This window comes from Pseudophryne corroboree, chromosome 5 (genome assembly GCF_028390025.1).
Source record: "Pseudophryne corroboree isolate aPseCor3 chromosome 5, aPseCor3.hap2, whole genome shotgun sequence".
Lineage (NCBI taxonomy): Eukaryota > Metazoa > Chordata > Amphibia > Anura > Myobatrachidae > Pseudophryne > Pseudophryne corroboree.
The window spans coordinates 838,160,499-838,180,150 of record NC_086448.1 but is presented as its reverse complement, the minus strand read 5'-3'; the positions used below and the strand labels follow the sequence as shown (position 1 = coordinate 838,180,150).

The window sequence follows — 19,652 nt, the reverse complement described above, 5'->3', positions numbered from 1 at the left end:
AGTGTCTCAGCAGCAGACCTATGTGCCAGTATCAGCTGCCGCCGCTTGGGGCTCCCCAGTGTCTCAGCAGCAGACCTCTATGTGCCAGTATCAGCTGCCGCCGCTCGGGGCTCCCCTGTGTCTCAGCAGCAGACCTATGTGCCAGTATCAGCTGCCGCCGCTCGGGGCTCCCCTGTGTCTCAGCAGCAGACCTATGTGCCAGTATCAGCTGCCGCCGCTCGGGGCTCCCCTGTGTCTCAGCAGCAGACATATGCGCCAGTATCAGCTGACGCCGCTCGGGGCTCCCCAGTGTCTCAGCAGCAGACCTATGTGCCAGTATCAGCTGCTGCCGCTCGGGGCTCCCCAGTGTCTCAGCAGCAGACCTCTATGTGCCAGTATCAGCTGCCGCCGCTCGGGGCTCCCCAGTGTCTCAGCAGCAGACCTCTATGTGCCAGTATCAGCTGCCGCCGCTCGGGGCTCCCCAGTGTCTCAGCAGCAGACCTATGTGCCAGTATCAGCTGCTGCCGCCGCTTGGGGCTCCCCAGTGTCTCAGCAGCAGACCTCTATGTGCCAGTATCAGCTGCCGCCACTCGGGGCTCCCCAGTGTCTCAGCAGCAGACCTCTATGTGCCAGTATCAGCTGCCGCCACTCGGGGCTCCCCAGTGTCTCAGCAGCAAACCTATGTGCCAGTATCAGCTGCCGCCGCTTGGGGCTCCCCAGTGTCTCAGCAGCAGACCTATGTGCCAGTATCAGCTGCCGTCGCTTGGGGCTCCCCAGTGTCTCAGCAGCAGACCTCTATGTGCCAGTATCAGCTGCCACCACTCGGGGCTCCCCAGTATCTCATCAGCAGACCTATGCGTCAGTATCAGCTGCCGCCGCTCGGGGCTCCCCAGTGTCTCAGCAGAACACCTATGTGCCAGTATCAGCTGCTGCTGCCGCTCGGGGCTCCCCAGTGTCTCAGCAGCAGACCTATGTGCCAGTATCAGCTGCTGCCGCCGCTCAGGGCTCCCCAGTGTCTCAGCAGCAGACCTATGTGCCAGTATCAGCTGCCGCCGCTCGGGGCTCCCCAGTGTCTCAGCAGCAGACCTATGCGCCAGTATCAGCTGACGCCGCTCGGGGCTCCCCAGTGTCTCAGCAGCAGACCTCTATGTGCCAGTATCAGCTGCCGCCGCTCGGGGCTCCCCAGTGTCTCAGCAGCAGACCTATGTGCCAGTATCAGCTGTCGCCGCTCGGGGCTCCCCAGTGTCTCAGCAGCAGACCTATGTGCCAGTATCAGCTGCCGCCGCTCGGGGCTCCCCAGTGTCTCAGCAGCAGACCTATGTGCCAGTATCAGCTGCCGCCGCTCGGGGCTCCCCAGTGTCTCAGCAGCAGACCTATGCGCCAGTATCAGCTGACGCCGCTCGGGGCTCCCCAGTGTCTCAGCAGCAGACCTCTATGTGCCAGTATCAGCTGCCGCCGCTCGGGGCTCCCCAGTGTCTCAGCAGCAGACCTATGTGCCAGTATCAGCTGTCGCCGCTCGGGGCTCCCCAGTGTCTCAGCAGCAGACCTATGTGCCAGTATCAGCTGCCGCCGCTCGGGGCTCCCCAGTGTCTCAGCAGCAGACCTATGTGCCAGTATCAGCTGCCGCCGCTCGGGGCTCCCCAGTGTCTCAGCAGCAGACCTATGTGCCAGTATCAGCTGCCGCCGCTCGGGGCTCCCCAGTGTCTCAGCAGCAAACCTCTATGTGCCAGTATCAGCTGCCGCCGCTCGGGGCTCCCCAGTGTCTCAGCAGCAGACCTCTATGTGCCAGTATCAGCTGCCGCCGCTCGGGGCTCCCCAGTGTCTCAGCAGCAGACCTATGTGCCAGTATCAGCTGCCGCCGCTCGGGGCTCCCCAGTGTCTCAGCAACAGACCTATGTACCAGTATCAGCTGCCGCCGCTCGGGGCTCCCCAGTGTCTCAGCAGCAGACCTATGTGCCAGTATCAGCTGCCGCAGCTCGGGGCTCCCCAGTGTCTCAGCAGCAGACCTATGTGCCAGTATCAGCTGCCGCCGCTCGGGGCTCCCCAGTGTCTCAGCAGCAGACCTATATGTGCCAGTATCAGCTGCCGCCGCTCGGGGCTCCCCAGTGTCTCAGCAGCAGACCTATGTGCTAGTATCAGCTGCCGCCGCTCGGGGCTCCCCAGTGTCTCAGCAGCAAACCTCTATGTGCCAGTATCAGCTGCCGCCGCTCGGGGCTCCCCAGTGTCTCAGCAGCAGACTTATGTGCCAGTATCAGCTGCCGCCGCTCGGGGCTCCCCAGTGTCTCAGCAACAGACCTATGTACCAGTATCAGCTGCCGCCGCTCGGGGCTCCCCAGTGTCTCAGCAGCAGACCTATGTGCCAGTATCAGCTGCCGCAGCTCGGGGCTCCCCAGTGTCTCAGCAGCAGACCTATGTGCCAGTATCAGCTGCCGCCGCTCGGGGCTCCCCAGTGTCTCAGCAGCAGACCTATGTGCCAGTATCAGCTGCCGCCGCTCGGGGCTCCCCAGTGTCTCAGCAGCAGACCTGTATGTGCCAGTATCAGCTGCCGCCGCTCGGGGCTCCCCAGTGTCTCAGCAGCAGACCTATGTGCCAGTATCAGCTGCCGCCGCTCGGGGCTCCCCAGTGTCTCAGCAGCAGACCTATGTGCCAGTATCAGCTGCCGCCGCTCGGGGCTCCCCAGTGTCTCAGCAACAGACCTATGTACCAGTATCAGCTGCCGCCGCTCGGGGCTCCCCAGTGTCTCAGCAGCAGACCTATGTGCCAGTATCAGCTGCCGCAGCTCGGGGCTCCCCAGTGTCTCAGCAGCAGACCTATGTGCCAGTATCAGCTGCCGCCGCTCGGGGCTCCCCAGTGTCTCAGCAGCAGACCTATATGTGCCAGTATCAGCTGCCGCCGCTCGGGGCTCCCCAGTGTCTCAGCAGCAGACCTATGTGCTAGTATCAGCTGCCGCCGCTCGGGGCTCCCCAGTGTCTCAGCAGCAAACCTCTATGTGCCAGTATCAGCTGCCGCCGCTCGGGGCTCCCCAGTGTCTCAGCAGCAGACTTATGTGCCAGTATCAGCTGCCGCCGCTCGGGGCTCCCCAGTGTCTCAGCAACAGACCTATGTACCAGTATCAGCTGCCGCCGCTCGGGGCTCCCCAGTGTCTCAGCAGCAGACCTATGTGCCAGTATCAGCTGCCGCAGCTCGGGGCTCCCCAGTGTCTCAGCAGCAGACCTATGTGCCAGTATCAGCTGCCGCCGCTCGGGGCTCCCCAGTGTCTCAGCAGCAGACCTATATGTGCCAGTATCAGCTGCCGCCGCTCGGGGCTCCCCAGTGTCTCAGCAGCAGACCTATGTGCCAGTATCAGCTGCTGCCGCCGCTCGGGGCTCCCCAGTGTCTCAGCAGCAGACCTATGTGCCAGTATCAGCTGCCGCCGCTCGGGGCTCCCCAGTGTCTCAGCAGCAGACCTATGTGCCAGTATCAGCTGCTGCCGCCGCTCGGGGCTCCCCAGTGTCTCAGCAGCAGACCTATGTGCCAGTATCAGCTGCTGCCGCCGCTCGGGGCTCCCCAGTGTCTCAGCAGCAGACCTATGTGCCAGTATCAGCTGCTGCAGCTCGGGGCTCCCCAGTGTCTCAGCAGCACACCTATGCGCCAGTATCAGCTGCCGCAGCTCGGGGCTCCCCAGTGTCTCAGCAGCAGACGTATGTACCAGTATCAGCTGCCGCCGCTCGGGGCTCCCCAGTGTCTCAGCAGCAGACCTATGTGCCAGTATCAGCTGCTGCCGCCGCTTGGGGCTCCCCAGTGTCTCAGCAGCAGACCTCTATGTGCCAGTATCAGCTGCCGCCACTCGGGGCTCCCCAGTGTCTCAGCAGCAGACCTCTATGTGCCAGTATCAGCTGCCGCCACTCGGGGCTCCCCAGTGTCTCAGCAGCAAACCTATGTGCCAGTATCAGCTGCCGCCGCTTGGGGCTCCCCAGTGTCTCAGCAGCAGACCTATGTGCCAGTATCAGCTGCCGTCGCTTGGGGCTCCCCAGTGTCTCAGCAGCAGACCTCTATGTGCCAGTATCAGCTGCCACCACTCGGGGCTCCCCAGTATCTCATCAGCAGACCTATGCGTCAGTATCAGCTGCCGCCGCTCGGGGCTCCCCAGTGTCTCAGCAGAACACCTATGTGCCAGTATCAGCTGCTGCTGCCGCTCGGGGCTCCCCAGTGTCTCAGCAGCAGACCTATGTGCCAGTATCAGCTGCTGCCGCCGCTCAGGGCTCCCCAGTGTCTCAGCAGCAGACCTATGTGCCAGTATCAGCTGCCGCCGCTCGGGGCTCCCCAGTGTCTCAGCAGCAGACCTATGCGCCAGTATCAGCTGACGCCGCTCGGGGCTCCCCAGTGTCTCAGCAGCAGACCTCTATGTGCCAGTATCAGCTGCCGCCGCTCGGGGCTCCCCAGTGTCTCAGCAGCAGACCTATGTGCCAGTATCAGCTGCCGCCGCTCGGGGCTCTCCAATGTCTCAGCAGCAGACCTCTATGTGCCAGTATCAGCTGCCGCCGCTCGGGGCTCCCCAGTGTCTCAGCAGCAGACCTATGTGCCAGTATCAGCTGTCGCCGCTCGGGGCTCCCCAGTGTCTCAGCAGCAGACCTATGTGCCAGTATCAGCTGCCGCCGCTCGGGGCTCCCCAGTGTCTCAGCAGCAGACCTATGTGCCAGTATCAGCTGCCGCCGCTCGGGGCTCCCCAGTGTCTCAGCAGCAGACCTATGTGCCAGTATCAGCTGCCGCCGCTCGGGGCTCCCCAGTGTCTCAGCAGCAAACCTCTATGTGCCAGTATCAGCTGCCGCCGCTCGGGGCTCCCCAGTGTCTCAGCAGCAGACCTCTATGTGCCAGTATCAGCTGCCGCCGCTCGGGGCTCCCCAGTGTCTCAGCAGCAGACCTATGTGCCAGTATCAGCTGCCGCCGCTCGGGGCTCCCCAGTGTCTCAGCAACAGACCTATGTACCAGTATCAGCTGCCGCCGCTCGGGGCTCCCCAGTGTCTCAGCAGCAGACCTATGTGCCAGTATCAGCTGCCGCAGCTCGGGGCTCCCCAGTGTCTCAGCAGCAGACCTATGTGCCAGTATCAGCTGCCGCCGCTCGGGGCTCCCCAGTGTCTCAGCAGCAGACCTATATGTGCCAGTATCAGCTGCCGCCGCTCGGGGCTCCCCAGTGTCTCAGCAGCAGACCTATGTGCTAGTATCAGCTGCCGCCGCTCGGGGCTCCCCAGTGTCTCAGCAGCAAACCTCTATGTGCCAGTATCAGCTGCCGCCGCTCGGGGCTCCCCAGTGTCTCAGCAGCAGACTTATGTGCCAGTATCAGCTGCCGCCGCTCGGGGCTCCCCAGTGTCTCAGCAACAGACCTATGTACCAGTATCAGCTGCCGCCGCTCGGGGCTCCCCAGTGTCTCAGCAGCAGACCTATGTGCCAGTATCAGCTGCCGCAGCTCGGGGCTCCCCAGTGTCTCAGCAGCAGACCTATGTGCCAGTATCAGCTGCCGCCGCTCGGGGCTCCCCAGTGTCTCAGCAGCAGACCTATGTGCCAGTATCAGCTGCCGCCGCTCGGGGCTCCCCAGTGTCTCAGCAGCAGACCTGTATGTGCCAGTATCAGCTGCCGCCGCTCGGGGCTCCCCAGTGTCTCAGCAGCAGACCTATGTGCCAGTATCAGCTGCCGCCGCTCGGGGCTCCCCAGTGTCTCAGCAGCAGACCTATGTGCCAGTATCAGCTGCCGCCGCTCGGGGCTCCCCAGTGTCTCAGCAACAGACCTATGTACCAGTATCAGCTGCCGCCGCTCGGGGCTCCCCAGTGTCTCAGCAGCAGACCTATGTGCCAGTATCAGCTGCCGCAGCTCGGGGCTCCCCAGTGTCTCAGCAGCAGACCTATGTGCCAGTATCAGCTGCCGCCGCTCGGGGCTCCCCAGTGTCTCAGCAGCAGACCTATATGTGCCAGTATCAGCTGCCGCCGCTCGGGGCTCCCCAGTGTCTCAGCAGCAGACCTATGTGCTAGTATCAGCTGCCGCCGCTCGGGGCTCCCCAGTGTCTCAGCAGCAAACCTCTATGTGCCAGTATCAGCTGCCGCCGCTCGGGGCTCCCCAGTGTCTCAGCAGCAGACTTATGTGCCAGTATCAGCTGCCGCCGCTCGGGGCTCCCCAGTGTCTCAGCAACAGACCTATGTACCAGTATCAGCTGCCGCCGCTCGGGGCTCCCCAGTGTCTCAGCAGCAGACCTATGTGCCAGTATCAGCTGCCGCAGCTCGGGGCTCCCCAGTGTCTCAGCAGCAGACCTATGTGCCAGTATCAGCTGCCGCCGCTCGGGGCTCCCCAGTGTCTCAGCAGCAGACCTATATGTGCCAGTATCAGCTGCCGCCGCTCGGGGCTCCCCAGTGTCTCAGCAGCAGACCTATGTGCCAGTATCAGCTGCTGCCGCCGCTCGGGGCTCCCCAGTGTCTCAGCAGCAGACCTATGTGCCAGTATCAGCTGCCGCCGCTCGGGGCTCCCCAGTGTCTCAGCAGCAGACCTATGTGCCAGTATCAGCTGCTGCCGCCGCTCGGGGCTCCCCAGTGTCTCAGCAGCAGACCTATGTGCCAGTATCAGCTGCTGCCGCCGCTCGGGGCTCCCCAGTGTCTCAGCAGCAGACCTATGTGCCAGTATCAGCTGCTGCAGCTCGGGGCTCCCCAGTGTCTCAGCAGCACACCTATGCGCCAGTATCAGCTGCCGCAGCTCGGGGCTCCCCAGTGTCTCAGCAGCAGACGTATGTACCAGTATCAGCTGCCGCCGCTCGGGGCTCCCCAGTGTCTCAGCAGCAGACCTATGTGCCAGTATCAGCTGCCGCCACTCGGGGCTCCCCAGTGTCTCAGCAGCAGACCTATGTGCCAGTATCAGCTGCCGCAGCTCGGGGCTCCCCAGTGTCTCAGCAGCAGACCTATGCGCCAGTATCAGCTGCCGCCGCTCGGGGCTCCCCAGTGTCTCAGCAGCAGACCTATGTGCCAGTATCAGCAGACGCCGCTCGGGGCTCCCCAGTGTCTCAGCAGCAGACCTATGTGCCAGTATCAGCTGCCGCCGCTCGGGGCTCCCCAGTGTCTCAGCAGCAGACCTATGTGCCAGTATCAGCTGCCGCCGCTTGGGGCTCCCCTGTGTCTCAGCAGCAGACCTATGTGCCAGTATCAGCTGCCGCCGCTCGGGGCTCCCCAGTGTCTCAGCAGCAGACCTATGTGCCAGTATCAGCTGCCGCCGCTCGGGGCTCCCCAGTGTCTCAGCAGCAGACCTATGTGCCAGTATCAGCTGCCGCCGCTCGGGGCTCCCCAGTGTCTCAGCAGCAAGCCTCTATGTGCCAGTATCAGCAGACGCCGCTCGGGGCTCCCCAGTGTCTCAGCAGCAGACCTATGTGCCAGTATCAGCTGCCGCCGCTCGGGGCTCCCCAGTGTCTCAGCAGCAAACCTCTATGTGCCAGTATCAGCTGCCGCCGCTCGGGGCTCCCCAGTGTCTCAGCAGCAGACCTATGTGCCAGTATCAGCTGCCGCCGCTCGGGGCTCCCCAGTGTCTCAGCAGCAGACCTATGTGCCAGTATCAGCTGCCGCCGCTCGGGGCTCCCCAGTGTCTCAGCAGCAGACCTATGTGCCCGTATCAGCTGCCGCCGCTCGGGGCTCCCCAGTGTCTCAGCAGCAAACCTCTATGTGCCAGTATCAGCTGCCGCCGCTCGGGGCTCCCCAGTGTCTCAGCAGCAGACCTATGTGCCAGTATCAGCTGCCGCCGCTCGGGGCTCCCCAGTGTCTCAGCAGCAAACCTCTATGTGCCAGTATCAGCTGCCGCCGCTCGGGGCTCCCCAGTGTCTCAGCAGCAGACCTATGTGCCAGTATCAGCTGCCGCCGCTCGGGGCTCCCCAGTGTCTCAGCAGCAGACCTATGTGCCAGTATCAGCTGCCGCCGCTCGGGGCTCCCCAGTGTCTCAGCAGCAGACCTATGTGCCAGTATCAGCTGCCGCCGCTCGGGGCTCCCCAGTGTCTCAGCAGCAGACCTATGTGCCAGTATCAGCTGCCGCCGCTCGGGGCTCCCCAGTGTCTCAGCAGCAGACCTATGTGCCAGTATCAGCTGCCGCCGCTCGGGGCTCCCCAGTGTCTCAGCAGCAGACCTCTATGTGCCAGTATCAGCTGCCGCCGCTCGGGGCTCCCCAGTGTCTCAGCAGCAGACCTATGTGCCAGTATCAGCTGCTGCCGCCGCTTGGGGCTCCCCAGTGTCTCAGCAGCAGACCTCTATGTGCCAGTATCAGCTGCCGCCGCTCGGGGCTCCCCAGTGTCTCAGCAGCAGACCTCTATGTGCCAGTATCAGCTGCCGCCACTCGGGGCTCCCCAGTGTCTCAGCAGCAAACCTATGTGCCAGTATCAGCTGCCGCCGCTTGGGGCTCCCCAGTGTCTCAGCAGCAGACCTATGTGCCAGTATCAGCTGCCGTCGCTTGGGGCTCCCCAGTGTCTCAGCAGCAGACCTCTATGTGCCAGTATCAGCTGCCACCACTCGGGGCTCCCCAGTATCTCATCAGCAGACCTATGCGTCAGTATCAGCTGCCGCCGCTCGGGGCTCCCCAGTGTCTCAGCAGAACACCTATGTGCCAGTATCAGCTGCTGCTGCCGCTCGGGGCTCCCCAGTGTCTCAGCAGCAGACCTATGTGCCAGTATCAGCTGCTGCCGCCGCTCAGGGCTCCCCAGTGTCTCAGCAGCAGACCTATGTGCCAGTATCAGCTGCCGCCGCTCGGGGCTCCCCAGTGTCTCAGCAGCAGACCTATGCGCCAGTATCAGCTGACGCCGCTCGGGGCTCCCCAGTGTCTCAGCAGCAGACCTCTATGTGCCAGTATCAGCTGCCGCCGCTCGGGGCTCCCCAGTGTCTCAGCAGCAGACCTATGTGCCAGTATCAGCTGCCGCCGCTCGGGGCTCTCCAATGTCTCAGCAGCAGACCTCTATGTGCCAGTATCAGCTGCCGCCGCTCGGGGCTCCCCAGTGTCTCAGCAGCAGACCTATGTGCCAGTATCAGCTGTCGCCGCTCGGGGCTCCCCAGTGTCTCAGCAGCAGACCTATGTGCCAGTATCAGCTGCCGCCGCTCGGGGCTCCCCAGTGTCTCAGCAGCAGACCTATGTGCCAGTATCAGCTGCCGCCGCTCGGGGCTCCCCAGTGTCTCAGCAGCAGACCTATGTGCCAGTATCAGCTGCCGCCGCTCGGGGCTCCCCAGTGTCTCAGCAGCAAACCTCTATGTGCCAGTATCAGCTGCCGCCGCTCGGGGCTCCCCAGTGTCTCAGCAGCAGACCTCTATGTGCCAGTATCAGCTGCCGCCGCTCGGGGCTCCCCAGTGTCTCAGCAGCAGACCTATGTGCCAGTATCAGCTGCCGCCGCTCGGGGCTCCCCAGTGTCTCAGCAACAGACCTATGTACCAGTATCAGCTGCCGCCGCTCGGGGCTCCCCAGTGTCTCAGCAGCAGACCTATGTGCCAGTATCAGCTGCCGCAGCTCGGGGCTCCCCAGTGTCTCAGCAGCAGACCTATGTGCCAGTATCAGCTGCCGCCGCTCGGGGCTCCCCAGTGTCTCAGCAGCAGACCTATATGTGCCAGTATCAGCTGCCGCCGCTCGGGGCTCCCCAGTGTCTCAGCAGCAGACCTATGTGCTAGTATCAGCTGCCGCCGCTCGGGGCTCCCCAGTGTCTCAGCAGCAAACCTCTATGTGCCAGTATCAGCTGCCGCCGCTCGGGGCTCCCCAGTGTCTCAGCAGCAGACTTATGTGCCAGTATCAGCTGCCGCCGCTCGGGGCTCCCCAGTGTCTCAGCAACAGACCTATGTACCAGTATCAGCTGCCGCCGCTCGGGGCTCCCCAGTGTCTCAGCAGCAGACCTATGTGCCAGTATCAGCTGCCGCAGCTCGGGGCTCCCCAGTGTCTCAGCAGCAGACCTATGTGCCAGTATCAGCTGCCGCCGCTCGGGGCTCCCCAGTGTCTCAGCAGCAGACCTATGTGCCAGTATCAGCTGCCGCCGCTCGGGGCTCCCCAGTGTCTCAGCAGCAGACCTGTATGTGCCAGTATCAGCTGCCGCCGCTCGGGGCTCCCCAGTGTCTCAGCAGCAGACCTATGTGCCAGTATCAGCTGCCGCCGCTCGGGGCTCCCCAGTGTCTCAGCAGCAAGCCTCTATGTGCCAGTATCAGCTGCCGCCGCTCGGGGCTCCCCAGTGTCTCAGCAGCAGACCTATGTGCCAGTATCAGCTGCCGCCGCTCGGGGCTCCCCAGTGTCTCAGCAGCAAACCTCTATGTGCCAGTATCAGCTGCCGCCGCTCGGGGCTCCCCAGTGTCTCAGCAGCAGACCTATGTGCCAGTATCAGCTGCCGCCGCTCGGGGCTCCCCAGTGTCTCAGCAGCAGACCTATGTGCCAGTATCAGCTGCCGCCGCTCGGGGCTCCCCAGTGTCTCAGCAGCAGACCTATGTGCCCGTATCAGCTGCCGCCGCTCGGGGCTCCCCAGTGTCTCAGCAGCAAACCTCTATGTGCCAGTATCAGCTGCCGCCGCTCGGGGCTCCCCAGTGTCTCAGCAGCAGACCTATGTGCCAGTATCAGCTGCCGCCGCTCGGGGCTCCCCAGTGTCTCAGCAGCAAACCTCTATGTGCCAGTATCAGCTGCCGCCGCTCGGGGCTCCCCAGTGTCTCAGCAGCAGACCTATGTGCCAGTATCAGCTGCCGCCGCTCGGGGCTCCCCAGTGTCTCAGCAGCAGACCTATGTGCCAGTATCAGCTGCCGCCGCTCGGGGCTCCCCAGTGTCTCAGCAGCAGACCTATGTGCCAGTATCAGCTGCCGCCGCTCGGGGCTCCCCAGTGTCTCAGCAGCAGACCTATGTGCCAGTATCAGCTGCCGCCGCTCGGGGCTCCCCAGTGTCTCAGCAGCAGACCTATGTGCCAGTATCAGCTGCCGCCGCTCGGGGCTCCCCAGTGTCTCAGCAGCAGACCTCTATGTGCCAGTATCAGCTGCCGCCGCTCGGGGCTCCCCAGTGTCTCAGCAGCAGACCTATGTGCCAGTATCAGCTGCTGCCGCCGCTTGGGGCTCCCCAGTGTCTCAGCAGCAGACCTCTATGTGCCAGTATCAGCTGCCGCCGCTCGGGGCTCCCCAGTGTCTCAGCAGCAGACCTCTATGTGCCAGTATCAGCTGCCGCCACTCGGGGCTCCCCAGTGTCTCAGCAGCAAACCTATGTGCCAGTATCAGCTGCCGCCGCTTGGGGCTCCCCAGTGTCTCAGCAGCAGACCTATGTGCCAGTATCAGCTGCCGTCGCTTGGGGCTCCCCAGTGTCTCAGCAGCAGACCTCTATGTGCCAGTATCAGCTGCCACCACTCGGGGCTCCCCAGTATCTCATCAGCAGACCTATGCGTCAGTATCAGCTGCCGCCGCTCGGGGCTCCCCAGTGTCTCAGCAGAACACCTATGTGCCAGTATCAGCTGCTGCTGCCGCTCGGGGCTCCCCAGTGTCTCAGCAGCAGACCTATGTGCCAGTATCAGCTGCTGCCGCCGCTCAGGGCTCCCCAGTGTCTCAGCAGCAGACCTATGTGCCAGTATCAGCTGCCGCCGCTCGGGGCTCCCCAGTGTCTCAGCAGCAGACCTATGCGCCAGTATCAGCTGACGCCGCTCGGGGCTCCCCAGTGTCTCAGCAGCAGACCTCTATGTGCCAGTATCAGCTGCCGCCGCTCGGGGCTCCCCAGTGTCTCAGCAGCAGACCTATGTGCCAGTATCAGCTGCCGCCGCTCGGGGCTCTCCAATGTCTCAGCAGCAGACCTCTATGTGCCAGTATCAGCTGCCGCCGCTCGGGGCTCCCCAGTGTCTCAGCAGCAGACCTATGTGCCAGTATCAGCTGTCGCCGCTCGGGGCTCCCCAGTGTCTCAGCAGCAGACCTATGTGCCAGTATCAGCTGCCGCCGCTCGGGGCTCCCCAGTGTCTCAGCAGCAGACCTATGTGCCAGTATCAGCTGCCGCCGCTCGGGGCTCCCCAGTGTCTCAGCAGCAGACCTATGTGCCAGTATCAGCTGCCGCCGCTCGGGGCTCCCCAGTGTCTCAGCAGCAAACCTCTATGTGCCAGTATCAGCTGCCGCCGCTCGGGGCTCCCCAGTGTCTCAGCAGCAGACCTCTATGTGCCAGTATCAGCTGCCGCCGCTCGGGGCTCCCCAGTGTCTCAGCAGCAGACCTATGTGCCAGTATCAGCTGCCGCCGCTCGGGGCTCCCCAGTGTCTCAGCAACAGACCTATGTACCAGTATCAGCTGCCGCCGCTCGGGGCTCCCCAGTGTCTCAGCAGCAGACCTATGTGCCAGTATCAGCTGCCGCAGCTCGGGGCTCCCCAGTGTCTCAGCAGCAGACCTATGTGCCAGTATCAGCTGCCGCCGCTCGGGGCTCCCCAGTGTCTCAGCAGCAGACCTATATGTGCCAGTATCAGCTGCCGCCGCTCGGGGCTCCCCAGTGTCTCAGCAGCAGACCTATGTGCTAGTATCAGCTGCCGCCGCTCGGGGCTCCCCAGTGTCTCAGCAGCAAACCTCTATGTGCCAGTATCAGCTGCCGCCGCTCGGGGCTCCCCAGTGTCTCAGCAGCAGACCTATGTGCCAGTATCAGCTGCCGCCGCTCGGGGCTCCCCAGTGTCTCAGCAACAGACCTATGTACCAGTATCAGCTGCCGCCGCTCGGGGCTCCCCAGTGTCTCAGCAGCAGACCTATGTGCCAGTATCAGCTGCCGCAGCTCGGGGCTCCCCAGTGTCTCAGCAGCAGACCTATGTGCCAGTATCAGCTGCCGCCGCTCGGGGCTCCCCAGTGTCTCAGCAGCAGACCTATGTGCCAGTATCAGCTGCCGCCGCTCGGGGCTCCCCAGTGTCTCAGCAGCAGACCTGTATGTGCCAGTATCAGCTGCCGCCGCTCGGGGCTCCCCAGTGTCTCAGCAGCAGACCTATGTGCCAGTATCAGCTGCCGCCGCTCGGGGCTCCCCAGTGTCTCAGCAGCAGACCTATGTGCCAGTATCAGCTGCCGCCGCTCGGGGCTCCCCAGTGTCTCAGCAACAGACCTATGTACCAGTATCAGCTGCCGCCGCTCGGGGCTCCCCAGTGTCTCAGCAGCAGACCTATGTGCCAGTATCAGCTGCCGCAGCTCGGGGCTCCCCAGTGTCTCAGCAGCAGACCTATGTGCCAGTATCAGCTGCCGCCGCTCGGGGCTCCCCAGTGTCTCAGCAGCAGACCTATATGTGCCAGTATCAGCTGCCGCCGCTCGGGGCTCCCCAGTGTCTCAGCAGCAGACCTATGTGCTAGTATCAGCTGCCGCCGCTCGGGGCTCCCCAGTGTCTCAGCAGCAAACCTCTATGTGCCAGTATCAGCTGCCGCCGCTCGGGGCTCCCCAGTGTCTCAGCAGCAGACTTATGTGCCAGTATCAGCTGCCGCCGCTCGGGGCTCCCCAGTGTCTCAGCAACAGACCTATGTACCAGTATCAGCTGCCGCCGCTCGGGGCTCCCCAGTGTCTCAGCAGCAGACCTATGTGCCAGTATCAGCTGCCGCAGCTCGGGGCTCCCCAGTGTCTCAGCAGCAGACCTATGTGCCAGTATCAGCTGCCGCCGCTCGGGGCTCCCCAGTGTCTCAGCAGCAGACCTATATGTGCCAGTATCAGCTGCCGCCGCTCGGGGCTCCCCAGTGTCTCAGCAGCAGACCTATGTGCCAGTATCAGCTGCTGCCGCCGCTCGGGGCTCCCCAGTGTCTCAGCAGCAGACCTATGTGCCAGTATCAGCTGCCGCCGCTCGGGGCTCCCCAGTGTCTCAGCAGCAGACCTATGTGCCAGTATCAGCTGCTGCCGCCGCTCGGGGCTCCCCAGTGTCTCAGCAGCAGACCTATGTGCCAGTATCAGCTGCTGCCGCCGCTCGGGGCTCCCCAGTGTCTCAGCAGCAGACCTATGTGCCAGTATCAGCTGCTGCAGCTCGGGGCTCCCCAGTGTCTCAGCAGCACACCTATGCGCCAGTATCAGCTGCCGCAGCTCGGGGCTCCCCAGTGTCTCAGCAGCAGACGTATGTACCAGTATCAGCTGCCGCCGCTCGGGGCTCCCCAGTGTCTCAGCAGCAGACCTATGTGCCAGTATCAGCTGCCGCCACTCGGGGCTCCCCAGTGTCTCAGCAGCAGACCTATGTGCCAGTATCAGCTGCCGCAGCTCGGGGCTCCCCAGTGTCTCAGCAGCAGACCTATGCGCCAGTATCAGCTGCCGCCGCTCGGGGCTCCCCAGTGTCTCAGCAGCAGACCTATGTGCCAGTATCAGCAGACGCCGCTCGGGGCTCCCCAGTGTCTCAGCAGCAGACCTATGTGCCAGTATCAGCTGCCGCCGCTCGGGGCTCCCCAGTGTCTCAGCAGCAGACCTATGTGCCAGTATCAGCTGCCGCCGCTTGGGGCTCCCCTGTGTCTCAGCAGCAGACCTATGTGCCAGTATCAGCTGCCGCCGCTCGGGGCTCCCCAGTGTCTCAGCAGCAGACCTATGTGCCAGTATCAGCTGCCGCCGCTCGGGGCTCCCCAGTGTCTCAGCAGCAGACCTATGTGCCAGTATCAGCTGCCGCCGCTCGGGGCTCCCCAGTGTCTCAGCAGCAAACCTCTATGTGCCAGTATCAGCTGCCGCCGCTCGGGGCTCCCCAGTGTCTCAGCAGCAGACCTATGTGCCAGTATCAGCTGCCGCCGCTCGGGGCTCCCCAGTGTCTCAGCAGCAAACCTCTATGTGCCAGTATCAGCTGCCGCCGCTCGGGGCTCCCCAGTGTCTCAGCAGCAGACCTATGTGCCAGTATCAGCTGCCGCCGCTCGGGGCTCCCCAGTGTCTCAGCAGCAGACCTATGTGCCAGTATCAGCTGCCGCCGCTCGGGGCTCCCCAGTGTCTCAGCAGCAGACCTATGTGCCAGTATCAGCTGCCGCCGCTCGGGGCTCCCCAGTGTCTCAGCAGCAGACCTATGTGCCAGTATCAGCTGCCGCAGCTCGGGGCTCCCCAGTGTCTCAGCAGCAGACCTATGCGCCAGTATCAGCTGCCGCCGCTCGGGGCTCCCCAGTGTCTCAGCAGCAGACCTATGTGCCAGTATCAGCTGACGCCGCTCGGGGCTCCCCAGTGTCTCAGCAGCAGACCTATGTGCCAGTATCAGCTGCCGCCGCTCGGGGCTCCCCAGTGTCTCAGCAGCAGACATATGTGCCAGTATCAGCTGCCGCCGCTCGGGGCTCCCCTGTGTCTCAGCAGCAGACCTATGTGCCAGTATCAGCTGCCGCCGCTCGGGGCTCCCCAGTGTCTCAGCAGCAGACCTATGTGCCAGTATCAGCTGCCGCCGCTCGGGGCTCCCCAGTGTCTCAGCAGCAGACCTATGTGCCAGTATCAGCTGCCGCCGCTCGGGGCTCCCCAGTGTCTCAGCAGCAAACCTCTATGTGCCAGTATCAGCTGCCGCCGCTCGGGGCTCCCCAGTGTCTCAGCAGCAGACCTATGTGCCAGTATCAGCTGCCGCCGCTCGGGGCTCCCCAGTGTCTCAGCAGCAAACCTCTATGTGCCAGTATCAGCTGCCGCCGCTCGGGGCTCCCCAGTGTCTCAGCAGCAGACCTATGTGCCAGTATCAGCTGCTGCCGCTCGGGGCTCCCCAGTGTCTCAGCAGCAGACCTATGTGCCAGTATCAGCTGCCGCCGCTCGGGGCTCCCCAGTGTCTCAGCAGCAGACCTATGTGCCAGTATCAGCTGCCGCCGCTCGGGGCTCCCCAGTGTCTCAGCAGCAGACCTATGTGCCAGTATCAGCTGCCGCCGCTCGGGGCTCCCCAGTGTCTCAGCAGCAAACCTCTATGTGCCAGTATCAGCTGCCGCCGCTCGGGGCTCCCCAGTGTCTCAGCAGCAGACCTATGTGCCAGTATCAGCTGCCGCCGCTCGGGGCTCCCCAGTGTCTCAGCAGCAAACCTCTATGTGCCAGTATCAGCTGCCGCCGCTCGGGGCTCCCCAGTGTCTCAGCAGCAGACCTATGTGCCAGTATCAGCTGCTGCCGCTCGGGGCTCCCCAGTGTCTCAGCAGCAGACCTATGTGCCAGTATCAGCTGCCGCCGCTCGGGGCTCCCCAGTGTCTCAGCAGCAGACCTATGTGCCAGTATCAGCTGCCGCCGCTCGGGGCTCCCCAGTGTCTCAGCAGCAGACCTATGTGCCAGTATCAGCTGCCGCCGCTCGGGGCTCCCCAGTGTCTCAGCAGCAGACCTATGTGCCAGTATCAGCTGCTGCCGCTCGGGGCTCCCCAGTGTCTCAGCAGCAGACCTATGTGCCAGTGCTGCCAGCACCTAACCCAGTACTAGTATCTGGGGGCTGTAGAGGCTGCAGAACAGAACGTTGCACATATAGAAGGGAGCGAGTATCTTCAGTGGCAGCACAGACAGGATTGTTCCCCTAGAGGGTGCTGGAGTGATAAAATGGAAACATCACCCTAATAATACCTATTTCTCTATGTTAGATAAAGTGAGCAAAAAAGTCTAATTTACAGTATACAAGCTGCCATTTGTTACTAGCTACCTTCTCCGCCCTTCCTCAGACCTCCCGGCCAGGAGCAGTGAGATAGGTACCCTACTCTGGAAAAGCAAATGTAGTACCTATCCACAGTGCGCTCTAAATTAGCAGCTCGATAGTGTGCAGTCACTCAGAGGTAACCCTCAGAAATACCTCCACCCAATAAGGTTCAAATGATTATGCAAAAAGATGGTGACCATACATACAAGCGCATTCATTCAATGGTAGAATCATGCACCTACTGCAGTCATAGGTCCTTTCACAGATGATTCCCAATCAGATTTTTCCAACAGGAAGGAAAAGGCGCAGAAAGGGCTCACGAGACTTGTAGGTGATTTGTATATAGGAGCCACCTGCGCCCGCCTCACGGTGATTGGGAGCGGGGCATTTAAATAGACGGACAGAGGGAGGGAATGTTTATACAGCCGGATGCCTTGACAAAGACCTGATGTATAGGGTAGAAACGCGTTGGCTTTATTTGATCAAAAGGACAGGGAGATCCAGTGTGGGAGACCAGACGGACGGAGAGGGAGCAGCCACGGTTGCCGTGGAAATATAAACCCCATGCTTTTAGAACTGCCGCAAGACCGTTCTCTCCTCCTCTGGTAACTGCACCTTGTTGGACTCTCTGAGTGATATTCACATGCTGCTGCTTTTTATTTATTTATGTGTCATTGTGATTTTACATGAAATCTTCTAACATTTTACATCACTATTTGCACTTTATCTTTTCCTTCCTGTTGGAAAAATCTGATTGGGAATCATCTGTGACTGCAGTAGGTCCATGATTCTACCATTGAATGAATGCGCTTGTATGTATGGTCACCATCTTTTTGCATAATCATAGGTACCCTACTCTGTAACCGCGCTCACACTCACCCTCCTGCCTAGGAGTGACTCCAGACCCACAGCCACGGCCAGGGGGGAACATTTACCTTTTTCTTAAAATTGACGAAGTAATTTGCCTGGTCAATGAAGAAGAATTCCAGAGCGGACCTCCGGAGATTATAGCGGCGAAGATGCACAGCGAGGAGCTGATACAGCGGACGCTTAAAGTCGTAGCCAATACCTGTAACACAGAGAGATAAGGTAACCCCTGTACATCTGTCACTCAGAGATACAGGACACACAGTAGGGGGTATGTACTAAGCCTTGGAAAATGATAAAAATAAGAATTTACTCACCGGTAATTCTATTTCTCGTAGTCCGTAGTGGATGCTGGGTACTCCGTAAGGACCATGGGGAATAGATTAGGTACTATCTGGTGTGCACTGGCTCCTCCCTCTATGTCCCTTCTCCAGACCTCAGTTAGGACACTATGCCCGGAAGAGCTGACACAATAAGGAAAGGATTTGGAATCCCGGGTAAGACTCATACCAGCCACACCAATCACACCGTATAACTCGTGATACTATACCCAGTTAACAGTATGAATAACAACTGAGCCTCACTGAAAAGATGGCTCATAACAATAACCCTTTAGTTAAGCAATAACTATATACATGTATTGCAGAGAGTCCGCACTTGGGACGGGCTCCCAGCATCCTCTACGGACTACGAGAAATAGAATTACCGGTGAGTAAATTCTTATTTTCTCTGACGTCCTAGTGGATGCTGGGTACTCCGTAAGGACCATGGGGATTATACCAAAGCTCCCAAACGGGCGGGAGAGTGCAGATGACTCTGCAGCACTGAATGAGCAAACTCAAGGTCCTCCTCAGCCAGGGTATCAAACTTGTAGAATTTTGCAAACGTGTTTGACCCCAACCAGGTAGCAGCTCGGCAAAGTTGTAATGCCGAGACCCCTTGGGCAGCCGCCCAAGAAGAGCCCCCTTCCTCGTGGAATGGGCTTTTACTGATTTAGGATACGGCAGTCCAGCCGCAGAATGTGCAAGGTGAATCGTGCTACAGATCCAGCGAGCAATAGTCTGCTTAGAAGCAGGAGCACCTAGCTTGTCGGGTGCATGCAGGATAAACATCGAGTCAGTATTTCTGACTCTAGCCGTCCCGGAAACATAGATTTTCAGGGCCCGGACTACATCCAGCAACTTGGAGGCCTCCAAGTCCCGAGTAGCCGCAGGCACCACAATAGGTTGGTTCAATGAAACGCTGATACCACCTTAGGGAAAAATTGGGGACGAATCCTCAATTCTGCCCTGTCCCTATGGAAGATCAGATAAGGGCTTTCACACGACAAAGCCGCCAATTCTGACACACGCCTAGCCGAAGCCAAGGCCAAATATATATATGACCACTTTCCACGTGAGATACTTCAACTCCACGTTCTGAAGTGGCTCAAAACAATGTGATTTTAGGAAATCCAACACTACGTTGAGATCCCAAGGTGCCACTGGAGGCACAAAAAGGGGCTGAATATACAGCACTCCCTTAACAACGTCTGAACTTCAGGCAGCGTCTCTCCTAGCCTTTAACAGCGTAGGAATCACTTCATCTGGAACGCCCTTTTCCGTTAGGATCCGGCGTTCAACCGCCAAGCCTTCAAACGCAGCCGCGGTAAGTCTTGGAACAGACAGGGCCCCTGCAGTAACAGGTCCTGTCTGAGAGACAGAGGCCATGGGTCCTCATTACTTGTAGTTCTGGGTACCAAGTTCTTCTTGGCCAATTCGGAGCTACTAGTATAGTTCTTACTCCTCTATTACTTACTATCCTCAGTACCTTGGGTATGAGAGGAAGAGGAGGGAACACATAAACCGACTGGTACACCCACGGTGTCACTAGTGCGTCCACAGCTATCGCCTGAGGGTCTCTTGACCTGGCGCAATACTTTTTTAGCTTTTTGTTGAGGCGGGACGCCATCATGTCCACCTGTGGCCGTTCCCAACGGTTCACAATCTGCGTGAAGACTTCCGGATGAAGTCCCCACTCTCCCGGGTGGAGGTCGTGCCTGCTGAGGAAGTCTGCTTCCTAGTTTTCCACACCCGGAATGAACACTGCTGACAGTGTTAGCACGTGATTCTCCGCCCATCGGAGAATCCTTGTGGCTTCTGCCATCGCCATTCTGCTTCGTGTGCCGCCCTGTCGGTTTACATGGGCGACAGCCGTGATGTTGTCTGACTGAATCAGCACCGGCTGGTTTTGAAGCAGGGGTTCTGCTTGCCTTACGGCATTGTAAATGGCCCTTAGGTCCAGAATATTTATGTGTAGGGAAGTC

At 61.0% G+C, this 19,652-nt stretch overlaps 1 protein-coding gene across 3 annotated transcripts in view; it reads right to left on the bottom strand.

The window, feature by feature from the left end:
• NBEAL2 (neurobeachin like 2) overlaps nucleotides 1-19,652 on the bottom strand; it is a 236,199-nt gene that overhangs the window by 28,722 nt on the left and 187,825 nt on the right. For all 3 annotated transcript variants that reach the window (XM_063924601.1, XM_063924602.1, XM_063924603.1), the window contains one exon: nucleotides 17,416-17,549. In XM_063924601.1, the coding sequence (XP_063780671.1) occupies nucleotides 17,416-17,549 (134 nt within the window). The remainder of the gene's footprint in view (nucleotides 1-17,415; nucleotides 17,550-19,652) is intronic.